This window comes from Mastacembelus armatus, chromosome 12 (assembly GCF_900324485.2).
Source record: "Mastacembelus armatus chromosome 12, fMasArm1.2, whole genome shotgun sequence".
In the NCBI taxonomy this organism is placed as follows: Eukaryota; Metazoa; Chordata; class Actinopteri; order Synbranchiformes; family Mastacembelidae; genus Mastacembelus; species Mastacembelus armatus.
The window spans coordinates 16,965,905-16,981,025 of record NC_046644.1 but is presented as its reverse complement, the minus strand read 5'-3'; the positions used below and the strand labels follow the sequence as shown (position 1 = coordinate 16,981,025).

The 15,121-nt window shown below is 39.8% G+C and overlaps 1 protein-coding gene across 19 annotated transcripts in view; it reads right to left on the bottom strand.

Moving 5' to 3' along the window:
* fnbp1b (formin binding protein 1b) overlaps window positions 1–15,121 on the bottom strand; it is a 47,795-nt gene that overhangs the window by 12,999 nt on the left and 19,675 nt on the right. For all 19 annotated transcript variants that reach the window (XM_026296938.2, XM_026296936.1, XM_026296932.1 and 16 more), the window contains 5 exons: window positions 9,280–9,342; window positions 7,962–8,066; window positions 3,898–4,026; window positions 3,128–3,274; window positions 1,456–1,647 (listed from right to left, as the gene is read on the bottom strand). In XM_026296938.2, coding sequence (XP_026152723.1) covers window positions 1,456–1,647; window positions 3,128–3,274; window positions 3,898–4,026; window positions 7,962–8,066; window positions 9,280–9,342 — 636 coding nt within the window. The remainder of the gene's footprint in view (window positions 1–1,455; window positions 1,648–3,127; window positions 3,275–3,897; window positions 4,027–7,961; window positions 8,067–9,279; window positions 9,343–15,121) is intronic.

Genomic DNA, 15,121 nt, shown 5'->3' with positions numbered 1-15,121 from the left:
ACAGAAAACCCAAACAGAACATAAGACAACATAAGGAACATCAAACCTAGTATATCAGTAGTTTAACGAATGTCAAACACATAAAAACAAAACATAAAAAGAGTTAAAAAGAGAACCAGAGTGAGTTGGAAGCATAAAATGTGTTAAAGCAAGCGGCCGCGACAAAGCAAAGAGCAACAAGTTCCAATAAAAGCGCATGCAAGCTTCCATTTTAAAAATCCTTTTCTTTTTTTCTTTCCCAGACTCATCACATGCCAGCTAGGACAGGAAATTCACCACATCCCGAAGGACATCAGCAGCTGAATCTGAGTTCAGAGAAATCAATTAAATCAAACAATTTGATTGCTCAACACCGCCCTAAGACCTCCGATACCACATAAGTCATCAACCAGTTAAGGAGTTAGAGAATGAAGCAGTGACGAGTTCTAAGAAACCACACAATGCGCATGCAAGTGATTCAGAAAGCCGTCTTTCAAAAACAGAGCCTGAAAAATCCCTTAAAAACCCAGGCAATACTGGTGCTTTTATACTGAAATAGTGCTGTGGTTTCTGTTTCTGTTGTGCCTACAAGCATGCATGTGAATGTATAAATACCTCTCTGTATGACTGCCTATGCTCCCACACACTTGCTACAGAAAATAAATTCTGCATAAATTGAGCACAGGTAATAGAAATATATTGTCTTGGGTAAGTATCCTTACTTTTAAGGGATTACACACAGTTAAAACACCATTTTCTATAAAGACAGAATTTGGATGTTGGGGTTTCACATCTTGCACCACCCCAGACACACGCACACACCCACTTTCTCACTCATGCTCTGCCCTCATTCAATACCACAGTGCCACCAGCCCATAAGACAGTCATAGATCAGTTTTGCTGTTCAGAAGCCGTAAATTGAAGGAGGCTATGCGAGGCTCACCAGTCGATGAAAACTGCTATTTCAGATAAAGTTAATATCTGCCAGATGAGTCCATCCACAGGATCAGGATGACAGTAGAAATGCATTAGTGTGTGTTACAGAAAAGAGGCTCCAAAATCAGTGAGGGTGATAGCCGAGGAGGAGGAAAAGGGTGGCAAATAATAAAAATGGCAATACCAACAGATGTAGAAACATTTTTGGAACCTAATAGAATTCAACAAAAGTCGAAGAATCTACACAAAAATGCAATTAAATTACATAAATAACTAGATAACTAGCAGTATTAGAAATGTAACAGATACTATAAAGAACACTGAACACATATTTCTATGGCAGCATTACAAGACAAAACCAACATAACGAAATACAGCCCATAATACCCCTCAATCCCTCCCAACCCCACAAAAAAACTCCTGCCAGGGGACATCAAAGGGAGGAAATTCTTGCAAAACAAAATGCTTTTAAAAAAAAAAAACTGAGTCTCTTCTGTATGTTCGAGCATATATGTAACTAAGTGTGCAATAATGTGTTACCTTGTTCTTATTCTTTATGAAAGGCCAGAGTTTGCCCTTGCTTTTGCCAGCAGGCTTCTCTTTGCTCTCTCTGGAGTTGGACAGGCTGGTCTCAGATGCTGTCCTCTTCATGGCCTGGCCATAGTCCTCAAATTCCACATCTCCTGGAGGCTCAAACCCAGACTTATAGGACTCCACCACCTGCTTTGAATCCTATTGAGGGGACAGTGGTTGCAGCAATCAATGACAGTCTTTTTTTTTTTTTATAGACTTATGTTTTAAAATTGTTTTACACGCAAAGTAATGACTTAAGCAGGATCTCTGTTTAGACTTCCTAGCTAATAAGCAGGTTGGGAGCTAAGATGCAACACAATAGTGACCTGGTTACTGTAATCTCTGTGATAACAGCTCATGAGTGTGTCTTGAAAGGAGAGGGGCTGTTATTCAGTTTGTAGGCAACAGAAGAAAGAGGAAAGACCTAATTCTGTCAGGCAGGAATTATGACAAAACACCGAGGTTGGGGACACCGCCAGGCTCCTCAGACACAGGAAGAAGCACATTAATCATCGGCCTAAATGCATTGATAAGGGCAGAGGGTCTGGTTGGAGTTAGGGTCGGGGTAAAAGATATGGTGTTGCACTGTACACATGAGAAGAATGGGCGTTAAAGAGAGAAGAAGCATGTGATATGTTTTTCCCTGCAGTTTACTGCAGCAAACAGAGTAGAGTCATCTCCCTGGAGCTGGGCCACACGCACGCACGCACACACGCACACACACGCACACACACACACAATCCCTGGGGACAGTCTTGACTTTTGCCATAAGGCAGACAGCCAACATGTGACATCTCAATATATCACTGCTCACTTTCACTTTAACGTAGGCAAATCTGACTTTCCATTTCAGTACCCAAATAATAGATTAGTCATGTGACTAAACATGCTAGAGAAAGCAGCTGTACATCAGTTTTAAAGAAGTGTTCAGACTGAAAATGCAGGGGGCTCTCATGAGCTCTGATAAACCAGAGGTTAAGGCAATAGGAAGCACCATTCCTCCCAGATCCAACACAGAAGAAAGTTTGACATTTTGGGATATTATTTCATTAGCTTTCTGGTGGAAAGTTATAAATCTACATACAGCAGCTAATTATCTTAATGTAGTATAAAGATGGAAACCAACTGTCTTGCAACACCTCTGAAGCTCACTAATTTCACATATCCCAAGAAAAATCACTTATTGTAGTTTTTACATGGTTCTACATTGATTTTAAAAAAAGATATGTGTTAAAAGTGAAATTAGCCACAGTTCTAATGATGAGCAAACTGAAATCGCTGTGTAAAAATCAGTGAAATGATCCTTTAAGAAAGACCATGGTGATCATTTAAAATAATAGTTTTCCTGGGTGAACTCCAGCATGTGCTTTCAGCTCATTGATTTTATTACTATAAAGGAAAGGTCAATACATAAATTGAATAATTTTTTCTCAGCTGCTCTGCCAGTGACAACATGACCCTCCTACAACACTTTGTTTTTCCACAGGTGGGCAGTTTTTATTTTTAAAGTCGCCAGAAGCAATACATCTATTTGTGGCTTAAGTGAAAGCCTAATCAGTAGTGGGTTGGCACCATGGCTAGTGAATAATATCCCCCACATGGTGGTGTGTGTGTGCACATATATCTTATGTATACTCACAGTCTTGGGCTCAATGGACTCAGCAGCGGTCGTCATGCCATCTAAACATTTCCCCACAATAGGCAACACCTGGCGGTCCACATCTGCAAATGTCTTCATGCACACTCCTATCCTCTCAATTCTTTTTTCCTCCATGTCTTGAAGTTTCTACATAAATATGCAGAGATTCATATGTAAATACCATATGTGCTAGCATGTGTTAGGGAATAAGGGCTTGCTTTGAAAACGATACACTGAGTTCGTAATCAAAAACACAGATCTAACACTGTCGCATGTTAATGCTTGATCCTACATAAAAAGCAGTAGAGAAGTGAGATCATGGGTATGTGAAAAACCTACTTGTATTTGAAACTCATATCACTGATTCTGAGCTCACAATCTATCAGACTGTAACACAAAATAGCTTGTTCAAAATAACTGCCCTCTTTATGATGATGGCTTGCTGCCCTCAGTGTTTCCCAAATGTTGAGAATTTATTTTTAGTAGTCGACCCAGAGGGGAGTGGGGGTGGTGGGTTGCACAGAGCACTGAATTCACAAGCTAACTAATGATTGCACATGAATGCACCATTCTGTCGAGCCTCCCAATATATATGTGCTTTTTGCACACAGCTTTTAAAGACAAATGAAAATCCAACAAAAAAAAAAAAAAAAAGTGAAAAACAAAATACCTCTTGGAGGCAAAGCTACATCAAATTCAGTGCATGGGAAACAGTGGTTATGTACAACAACAATTCAGAGCAAATATGTCATATGTGCTGTGGTGTTTACCTGAAATATGTTGGGTATAATTGTATAGTAATGTTCATTCTGCTCCTGGTTAAACTTTTGCAGGTAGGAAGAATAGTCGTTTTTACTGTCAGAAGCCATCTGGTGCCTCATCTGAGCTTGCTGTCGTGCCTGCAGAAAGCAAAACACAAACATGCATATCACAGATAAGGTTTCCTCGCTAAACTAACAGTTTCCCCTGATAAAAACATTTGAGTTGTAGACAAAAACAGCCAGAGCATAAAGACCAACATGAGCTGACAGTGCTGCATACGAGTGTTCATGAATGCACATGTATATAACATATAAGAAGAGAGACAACAATCTGCAATGGCTACAGAGAGGAGGGAATTGGATTTTAATTTCCCACCCAGACAGGCCAATCTTCACTGTCGATAATGTTGATTATTTTTAATCTAGTTCAGTCTCAGGGAGGAAAGACACGCAGTCAGAACCACAGCAGGAGTAGCCCACTACAAATCTGTAGCAAACAGATGGAGATGAGATTATCTCAGCTAGACAGCATGTGGGGAGTGTGTGTGTGTGTGTGTGTCCATGCAGTTAAGTTCTCATATCTGCTTCCTCTTTCAATCAGATCTTAGGCCTGTCCACACATTTATACCGGTTTACAGATTTGAAACTTTATATATAATAAACTTGAATGGTGCATGAGCCACTGTTGTCCATAACAGTGACACATCACCATGGCAACCATGTCGGGCACAAAACAAGATACAGCTTAGAAGCCCTGATGTGGCATTTAAGTGTATACATGGATGATACTAATTAATCTATAACACATGGTGAGATTTCAATCAGATTTTGGTTTCCTAAATGCAAATGCACAGAAAACACAGCAGTCAGACAGTAACTGTGCAGGGCAGTAGAGGGAACATAACCCTGATCTGTTATAGCCATGAGGGAAACATTTATTGCATCTAGCTTTCACCTACACACCACATCTGAGGCAAGAGTTAAGCCTCATACTCACACACATATGGGTAAGTAACAGATGCCATAATAAAAGAAAATGAGGACCTCAGAGCTGAGACACTGAGACACAAAGGTACATTATTTCCAGCACAAGTGGGATGACAGATAATACCTCGATGGAAAATGATAGTCACAGACTACAAAAAAAGAGCAGCGTGAAATCCAGACAATAGCACATGGGAAAGTCCAGCTGTTGAAAATCTACATGCAGGCCTGTGAGCATGCGTTTATGGGTATGTGCTATGCTGGTGTAGGTGCATCGATGTGTGCTGGGTGTTGTAAACATTACCATGGTAACCTGACAAAAAAAAAAAAAAAAAAAAAAAAACTCGAAACAAGCTGCTGTGCCAGCAGCCACATCACATCCTGTTGACATTTGCTGGAAATGATTTGTTTTGCTGTTGTTCAAACCTCTGAATACATATATAGAGCATGCATGTAGGCATCTACATTTTCACATATTTATCAGAGAGGATCTAAATGGGGATTACAAACGAAAATTTCTATGTGGAACAAAAAGCTATCACCTTACGCCACATATTTCCAGAGTGAGAGTGCCAGCAGAAGACAGCGAGGAAGCCACTAGCCACAGTCAGACAGGACGGAGTGTTTACAGTGACCTGAGTCAGACTCTACAGACTACACGTGTGTATCGAGACAAGCTGAGACAGTGTGTGTTCCCACTGATATAACAGGCTCTCTGTTCGCTGGACCTACCTTGTGGGAACCTCGCTTCAAGGCATTGCATAAAATAAATATACAAACACACAAACAAAGGTTTGTTAGCTGTTTCCAGCTAAACAAGGAGTTGCCACAGATGCACTTCTTGGACAAGCAGACCTGTCACCACTAAAAAAGGGGAAGTTGATTTCAGACTGAAAACTACCAATAAAATACTTGTACTACTCATGCTTTTAGTTGAGGCAGAGCAGAAGGAGCAATCATAATATTTTCAAATGCTTTATGACTGAGGAGCTCCACAATAGGGAAGTCTGTGTGTGCCAGGGGTCTCTCAAAACTAGAAGAGCCTTTGCGGATATCTGGGCTGTGAATCCAAACCCCAAATTGAGGGATTTGTTTGTCAGAGCAGGAGAGGGGAACAGTTAGAGGTTTGCTACAGCTGCACAGAAAACCACAATACCACAGCTCAGCAAACAGCAGCTCCTTTGCATTGGAAGGACATTACTTCACAGACAAGTAACTCCTGGAACCTAACTTGTCAGAGTACATTTCCAGTTCCTTTTTACTCTTAGTGACAAGGTTAAACAATTTCTACATTAGTATCTTATCTAATCCAAAGGTATCTTTTATCTGCACAGTAGTAATGTACACAGACAGCGATACCTAAACTTTCTTTTTCTCCTGCCATGTGTTCTGTCTGACATACAGTACTTTCTGTGCTGACTGGTGGTAAATGCTCAGGGACCTTCCAATGACGAACTGAATATGCCTTTGCAAAGAAAAGCATGCACTTAAATGCCATCTGTTCTTTTATATAGATAAGTTTTATGACCAAACCTGTTTCCTAAAAAAAAAAAAAAAATTTAAGCACAATGAAGCAGTGAAAGTTAAAGAACTTGCAATCTTTCTACAATCTACTGACATTTGACAGTTAATATCACAGAGACAATAAGGGGTAAAATACACAAATACCAGTTTAAAAACACACGCACGGGCGCACACAAAATTTAAAATGTGTTGGATGATAATCCAATCATCTTCCACAGTGACTAATGGGAGGGAACCCTGCCTTTTCTATTCTGTTTATCATTTCTAAATATGAGATTATGTAGGTGAAACCAAGAGCTTGGCTGATAAAATAGAATATAAAAATGAAGCTAACTTATAGTTTTGATGGTGAGAAGCACTGATGGTAATGTTTCCCCAATATGCTCTGCTTGGCCGTCGGCTGCATTAACTGAAGTTAGTTGTTAGTTTCAGCTTATTAACTAAAGTTCTTAATTTACATTAGTGCTGACCATTTTCTAATGCATAATTTTGTCATAGCTATTTAGCATTATACAAAACAGCTAAGGAACAGAAAATGGTCAACAGAAAAGTGATTTGGCAAAACCACTGATATGATCTTTTCCAGTTGAGTGATGTGTTTTTGAAACATGTGCCATTTTAAAAACCTGTTTACAATGAAACTGCAGTTAGTGATACTAACTAGGCAAGAGCAAAAATAATTGCTTCAGTTCCTTTCAGAGAAAGGAGTTTTTCAGGCTTCAATAAATGGAATAACTGTAATTAGAAACAACGCAACTCTTGTTTCAAGGCTATTTTTTTTCTTGAGCTACTGTGCTGGGTCTTTCCAGTTGCCTTCAGTTTTAGCCTAAGCCTATTGTAGCTCTCAGGCTGTAGGTCGCGTGGGCAGAAAGGCTCTTTATTCCAGCCACTATTTGCATAATAATTGGGTCTGAACTGTGTCAAGTGTGAGGCTCAACTCTGCTCCAACAGCTGATGAAGCAGCAGGAGCATGCGCTGCTGACCCATGATGCCCTACAGGCGTGGGAGCCATGTGGGTTAAAGGTTGAGATTTTAAAAGCTTTGATTGGCTATGACATCAGGAAATGACATCAGCTACAGACTTAGTGGACTGTGGTCTACAAGACCCAAGAATTGGATGATCACTGTATGTGTTGATTTATATTTAGATTTTTCACTATTAAAAAAAGCAAACCCAAATGGTATGTATGATTCACAACGGACATGAACACATACATGCATTGCCGTCTTTGCTGCTAGGACCCATATATGTGTATTTAGCAGAGTGTATCTGATGGCAGCTCTGCAGGACTCAGTGCTGCCATCAGATTTGTTTTGCAGCAGATCACTCTGTTGCTGAGACAATGCCAGCTTATACACAGTCCTTGGCATCAAACACATGGTCACTCAATCTTTGCTGTATTTTGAGTTCAGTGAAATGAGGAATCAGGGCTGGGGGACACACAAGGGGAAAAATATGTGGAAGGGTGAAGGCAATCATTAGGGAAGCTGTGTGTCAAACATGGAGGGTATGGAACAAGCTTGTGCGACTGGTGGCTACTGCACGAGAGTAGGAGACTATTTACCTTTTCCACATCAGCCTTAGTCACGTTAATGTCAGCATCCATCTTCTCAAAGTATTGCTGTGCTCTCTCGGCCTCTTTACAGTCCCTCTCAAATTTTCTTTTACACTGAAGAAAAGAGAAAACCACATTTATTTGATGATGAAACACTGCATCAGTAATTTCCTGCCAACAGCATTAACAGGAAACATTATAAAACCTGACCTTTTAATGGGCATAGAAATAAACATAACATACATATACGTCATATACATTTCAGGCCAAGCATTGTGTGCAACAGAGGTCATTCTATGTCAGAATGATGGTGTCTGTCAAAGTCTGCGGCCTACAGATTAAACAAATGTTCATAGTGGTCATTTGTGTACAGAAAAACAAGCATTCATCCAACCCTCTTCTGACCCCACTAACCGAACAATCAGTGTTTGTTGGGCCAGTGTGCACTCTGAACTGTGCCTATCTGCCTCACACACAATGGGATCATTGAACACACAGAAGTTTGAGGAGGACAAGGCAGTTATGCATCACTCTCTTTCACACTCAACAGTGAAAGGGGCCAGGCAGAGATAAGAAGTGGTGTTCCTTGCAATCTCTCTCTTACCACCTTTACTAAAACATGGGTATACAAAAAGACACTCTTGGACCTGCAGACTACAGAATATAGTAATGTGAAACAGTCCATCCAACATCTGGTCTAAAGACAAGAAATGAAAACAGACACTCATGATACTTGGTCATGGTCTCAAGATCCCTTAATGTAGCTGTACCTCAGGCAGGATATTCTGTTAGTTGGCAAACACTGAATAATTTCATTCATTTAACATAAGAGGATGCCCTGTATATTCACCCTATAATTATAAAGTCTCCATTTTGAGCTAAAGGAATGACACACTGAGACAGAAGGTCCCTGAGCGCTCTGTGCACCACCCTGTTATCTTTTTTCCACTCAATGACAGTTTGCCACGCACTTCCTCAGTTTTTGACAATGCTGGACTCTGCAGTCACATGGCTTCTTCCTAAGTGTCAGGAGCATGTGCTTTAGTATCATGTGGTGCTGATGTTGAGTGGAAGATAAAGGCTAAGAGCAAGTTAAAGTCCACAGACCATCTCTGCACAATTTTACATATGTAACTGTAATTAGAATCACAATTCAATACAGAGATTTAATATTGGATTATAATCCCATAAATTTATACTGAACTCCAATCCTTGAATGGATCTTATCTGTTGAATGTTTACGTATTGATTAATATTAATCAGGTATCAAACAGCCCTCTGTTTAACTACTAGTAAAATGTACCTGTACATTAATGGGGTCACTTACCGATTCCATCTGTTTCCACGAGCTCTCAATGTACTGCTGTGCTTTTCGGCCATCATGGAAGTGCTGTCAGAAGAGTTGAGGAAACAGAGACTGAATTAGAGACTGCTGGGATGAAAAACACCATTAAAAACGACATTGATTTCAATAAAATAGACTGTAACAGTAACAGTGACAAAGAGGGACTAATAATGCAGTAAAGGAAAACAAAACTGTTTTATACACAACTACACAGTCACATGTACTGTACAAAGCATAAAGCCAGAAGGCAAAAAAAAAAAAAAAAATCAGACATTCAAGTCAGTGATTGTATAAAACAAGTAAAGGAAAATCTGAACATTTCTTTAACAGAAGACAGAGATTTGAAAGTTAAACGTATCCAGTTTAAAAGCACTTTTCATTAGGAAGATGTTAAACTACAAAGCATTTCTGTACAGAGGCCTAGAGAACAGGGAGTTTAATCAAGCAAGCATGGTTCTACAAATGACAATGCAGGGAAGCCCCTGACTATGTTCATGTTTGAGTAAACTACAACAACTCTGGTAATTCCCCTCCGGTGAAATTCTCAGTTTCCAACACTTTACTTCATGCTGAACACATGCAAGACTAATAAGTGTCAGTAGTATTTTAGTTTTAGTATTTTTAGTGCTCAGTTTAAGTTTAATTCTAGTTCTTTTGTTAAAGAACATTTTGTTAGTTCTTTTGTTAGAGAACCCAAACGCAGACAGAGAGGTATGGTGATACACTCCCAGTGGTTTAATAGACCACTGGAGCAACAAGCAGACAAGAGTGAGAAGTCATTAACCCAACATGGCAGACACAGTGGAACGCTGGAACAAAATGGCAGACAACAGGTGAGGGACACACAAAAAAGAACTGACTGTATTTAGAGGGAAATGAATAATTTAAGTAAAAAAAAAAAACAGAAGTATTTGTCAACAGGGTCATAAAGGTTTTTAGGTAACTACAGGTTCACTGGGATACTTCATCAGCAAACATACAGGTAAACTTCAGATAAATATAAGGAGTTTAAGTCAAGGAAAAGTAATGCTGGTGCAAACGATACAAATTACTAACCAGATCAAGGGTAACACAGTTCACAACCAGGCAAAGCACAGAAAACAGGCACACAATAAGCAGAATCCAAGACAAAAGCAGGGTGAAAACAAGTAACCAGTAAGAAGGCAGCAGAGTCACAAAGTAACATCAACAACCTAGAAAGAAGCAGCTGCACAGTGCTGGCCTTTATACAGGCTGTGTGATTGCACAGAATGAGAGGCAGGTGAGGTGGCTGGAACAGGTAAAGACCACAAACTGGGGTTTGGCAGGAAAGATGAAGTGTATCAAAATAAAAGCCTTTCACATGAAGTGCAAGGGAATCAGTGTGCGGCCTGTTGAAACTGATTCAACCAGATTCAACTCCAATGTGGCCTTTTGTAAAAATTGTTTGATTAATGCAGCAGAATGTGTCTGCCTCTGAGCACACATATCAATTTGAAGTACTGTACAATATAGTAGATAAGAAACAGAGAAGGTCTAACTGATAAAGACATGAAATGAGAAGCATACAGTCAACATACCAAAAGATAAAACCAGGAAGTGTGTGAGGAGTCAGAGACTGTAATCCAAGGGAAACAGACAGGCCACGATAGAATTTGACACTGCATGTATGTGGACAAGGCTACGTGACAGCTGCTGGTTTAAAATCACACAACATATAGACTACATCCTTTTGTGTCTTTACTTAGCCTATGTCTCTCCACGTGACTGGGGGACTTGGCCTGGAGGCTAAGCACATCTCTCTACAGCTCTCTTTGTGGATCAAGGCCAAGTCAGGAAGTGAAAACACAGAACACTAATTGTAAACATTGCGCTTAAATTAAATTTCTGATCACTTATAAAACATACAAATTATTCCTACATTGCCAGTGGCAATATTAATCTGCTAGAGAATCCAAAAAGGATCAAAATAAAATGAAAAGACAACATAGTGACTTGACTATCAACAAGGTATCCCCTGGTAACGGAGCCTGCGGAAGCTAGAATCAGTGGCTGAGCAGAATATTGATGCTGCCATTCATTAATGGACCAAGGGTATTATGAAGAACAGAAAGCAGTTACTTGGGCTTCTTTGGAATTTAATGCTTGAACACTCCTCTGTATTCTGCGTCAAACACACAAACAAGAGACGTGAAATTAATGATGCAGGAGGTCTAAAGGGTCATGTCACCTGTGTAAGAGATGTGAGAGCCGTAAGCGAGAATGTGCCCAGGTTTACCTCAGGCGGTTGTACTTCTCATTTCCCAAAGTTTCGAGGGAAGCTGAGTAAAATAAGGAAGTGTTCTTGTGTTTCAGAGGAAGTATTTGAGCTCTAACAAATAGGACATTGTGGTGCTGCTAAAGGCCTGTCAAACCAGCGCATAATGGTTTTGTTTTTTTGTAACTGCTGTTAAGACCCTGACCTTCAAATGCCTGTTAGATAAGAACAATCATTTCAATGATGAACTCTGGAAATATGCCTTACTAAATGATGACAAGATGCAGTGAAGGTATCATAAAACCTTTTCATAATCCTCAGCAGCAGATTGTTACTGTGGTGCATTCTTTCAACCAAATATTTATCTTCATAATGAAGTTCCTGAAAAATATCCAGCATCTGATGTATGCATTAAGAAATTTTTCATCACTATACGGATAAACAAACTGCACTGACACTTATCTCCAAACACCTTCACAAGATCCTGCTGGAGAATGAAGATCACATCACATTTGCAAAGAAGCATGAGCTCATTCACTTTCAAACAAAATAAAAAGACCTAGGAGCCTTCTGGAATTTGGGTTTGCAGTAAATGCTGCAGCCATTTAGACAGATGCTCTACAGTGCTGGTCTTTCTCTGGTCCAATTCATACAGTGCAAAGATACACTTGGCCCTCAGGTTTAGTTGAAGAAAAAGTAGAGTCACCATGTCTTTCTTCCACTCATCCCTCTCAGCAACAGCGTGTGGCTGCTGGCACTGTCAGGGACATCTGGGGTATGTCAACAAGTCACCCTAAGCTGCCACTCTCACTTACAAAAAAAGCTGGACTTAACACACTAACAAATTCTTGACCAAGAGTCCAAACCTCAGCTATGTCAGTGTAACTGTAATAAAAGTGGAATTGGAAACATCCAAACACATTAGATGATGAATTAGTAATTCCTCATGATAACCATGTGGACGTCCTTTAGGTACCATAGATTTTAAACAGAACTTAGTTAGGTACAGTGAGCCTAAACAGCCCTAAACAGCAACATAAACATGACTACAATTAAAAGAGTGCATGTTATGGCATCTCCAAAAGCTGCTATCTTTTGCCTACCTTATCTGCCTTGCTACTTTCCAATGTTATCCTTGTAACAGTCGAGGTGAGACAGACATGCTCTGATGGGTCTAAATGTGGCTTGCACCCAGTGTGACTCACAAACTCTTTCCTCCATGAATACAACACATTTGGAAGAACATGAAGATATGTGGTGAAAGAAAGAAGAATCCACGAACATTCTCTGGTGTCTGACAAATATAAGAGGAATGAAAATCAAGCTTCAATTTTGTCCTTTTGAGTTCAGAGGTTCATATGTACATCTGTAAACACACACAGCCTCTAACTGATCTGTTAGTCACTCATTGACATGACTTGGTGCATAGGAGTGTGTACCTGCAGTCCTGTGCACATGTCAACATATATATAATCATTAGATGGTAAAAATAACACTACCTAATGTGCACACTGTACATGCAAGGAACAACTCTCCTTCTCCTTCTCCTCATCCTATTTCTCTTTCTATTTTGCATCCTCCAGAAAGAGAGACTGTTGTTGACTGTGGTTGCATCTCTTGACTCTGCCAGTAAGAGATAAATGAAGACGGTATCCTCTGCCAAAGCCTCCTAAGATGTTTCACAGTGCATTATGGTTAACATTTCACTCTTTGTCTTGGCAGCTGAATTCTCTTTTTTCTAGCTTCTGGAGCGTATCACATCGTTGCGGGGTAAGGAAGCAGCAAACGTTTTAAAAATGTGCTGTGTCGTGTATGTGCAAATGTATACGAAACAACACACACAAAAGCAACCTCCAAGTGGGCTCCTCTACTGACAGGAGGCTACGTAATGTACAGTAAATATTGTATAGTGGCATTTAGAAATGTTACAAGTGTAAACAGATCGTATTGGGTGGCCTTAGGGGGCAGTTAAGGGTCTGTATCTATTCTCATTAGAGGGGGCACCTAAGTCCTGAGATCAGAGCCCTGGTGAGGTCAGCAGTGTGCTGACAGAACACCTTATTATGATTCCTCAGCACAATCACAGTCCAATGAGACTTAGGCTCTTCATCCCATATTAACCCTGTCTGTTCTTCATCATTAGCTATTATGGTATTAGACAAGCAATGCATGTCAAATAAGAATATATCCTAGTAAAATCTAATACTTTAAATAATGATATTTCCTCCAGAGCTCTTTATCATTTGAATCTAATAAATTAAATGTTTGCATGACACTTTGAAGACAGCATTCTTGGCCTTTCCTCCCGTGCCAGCCCAGGCTGATCTCAGCAAGAGGTTCACTCAGGGGAACAGCAAAAGGTGGTGGGGAGAGTTACAAAACAACTCCACATGAGAAACTAATAGAGTATTATTATTTTGCTCTCCGTCTGGGTTGTGGTGTGGATTTTACCTGTCCAATAAGCTCCCTACAAACCTACAAGGCCCAGATCCTCCACTAATCCCACTGTCTGGGTTTTCCTGCACAGCCTTGTCTGACATAGACACAAATCAAAAAGCTGCAACTGAGAGAATGTGGTGGTTAAAAATTCACGTGTATGATGCCAAAAGACTAAAATGGGAAGTCACAAGGCATGACTGCTTCACAATCATATTTTAGAATATCATAAATGTTTTTTCTTATGGAATTACAGACACACTTACTATCAAACCCTGAATGTTTTTGTAAAGAAAAAAGTTTGATGGAGAGCTTGTCATTGTAACTTGTGGTTGTTATTCTCAGTAGGTTTTTCAACATGTCAAAGAGCTTCTTTCTTCATCACTCATGAGCATGAAACTGTGTCTTTGAATCAAAACTGGAAAAAATAAAAGTTTTGTGAGGACACTGTTCTGAATACAACTCAGAAATTCAATGCCTTTAGATAAAAGGATCCACTGTTTGCAAAATATGAAAGTTATGGGGTCATGCTATGAAGGGAAACCCCCTGTACTGAACTGAATTGAACTAAAAACACTGCTGTGGGTTTCTTTAGACACATGACAAGCTATTCAAAATATGAATAGCAAAAAAAAAAACATACTGAGAAAATGTGGAGTGCAAAGATTGTGAAGGAGACTCTACAGGGAGATAATGAGGACAGAGAGGGTTAGTGAGGTAAGAGATTTGCATAAATCAATATAAGAGTAACATTTTTAAAAAGAAAAGTACAAAAAACTGAAAAGGAGTAAGAGTGTCAGAGTGATAGCCTGCAGCCTCTACTAGACTGCTGATATGCCAAGCTAGACCAGGCCAGGCTAAACCAAATCCAAAAGATCAAAACAGGTGGTGAGGTTTGGAAATTCCCTTTCTTTCTGTATTTGGTACAGCTACACCCAAACTTCAAATCAAAACTGATTACTAATAATGTGATCCAGTCTTACTGTTTTTAGGTAGAAGAGCTAGTGCAGCCACACTGATGTCACTGGTTTACACATGAACACAAAATCTAAAAACAGGCACTGTGCCTTTTAAGCCCTCTGGTTTTGGTTTTCTACTCCAGTTCCCTCAGCTGGACTTCCCTGACACAAGAATCCCAGATTTTTCAGAAAG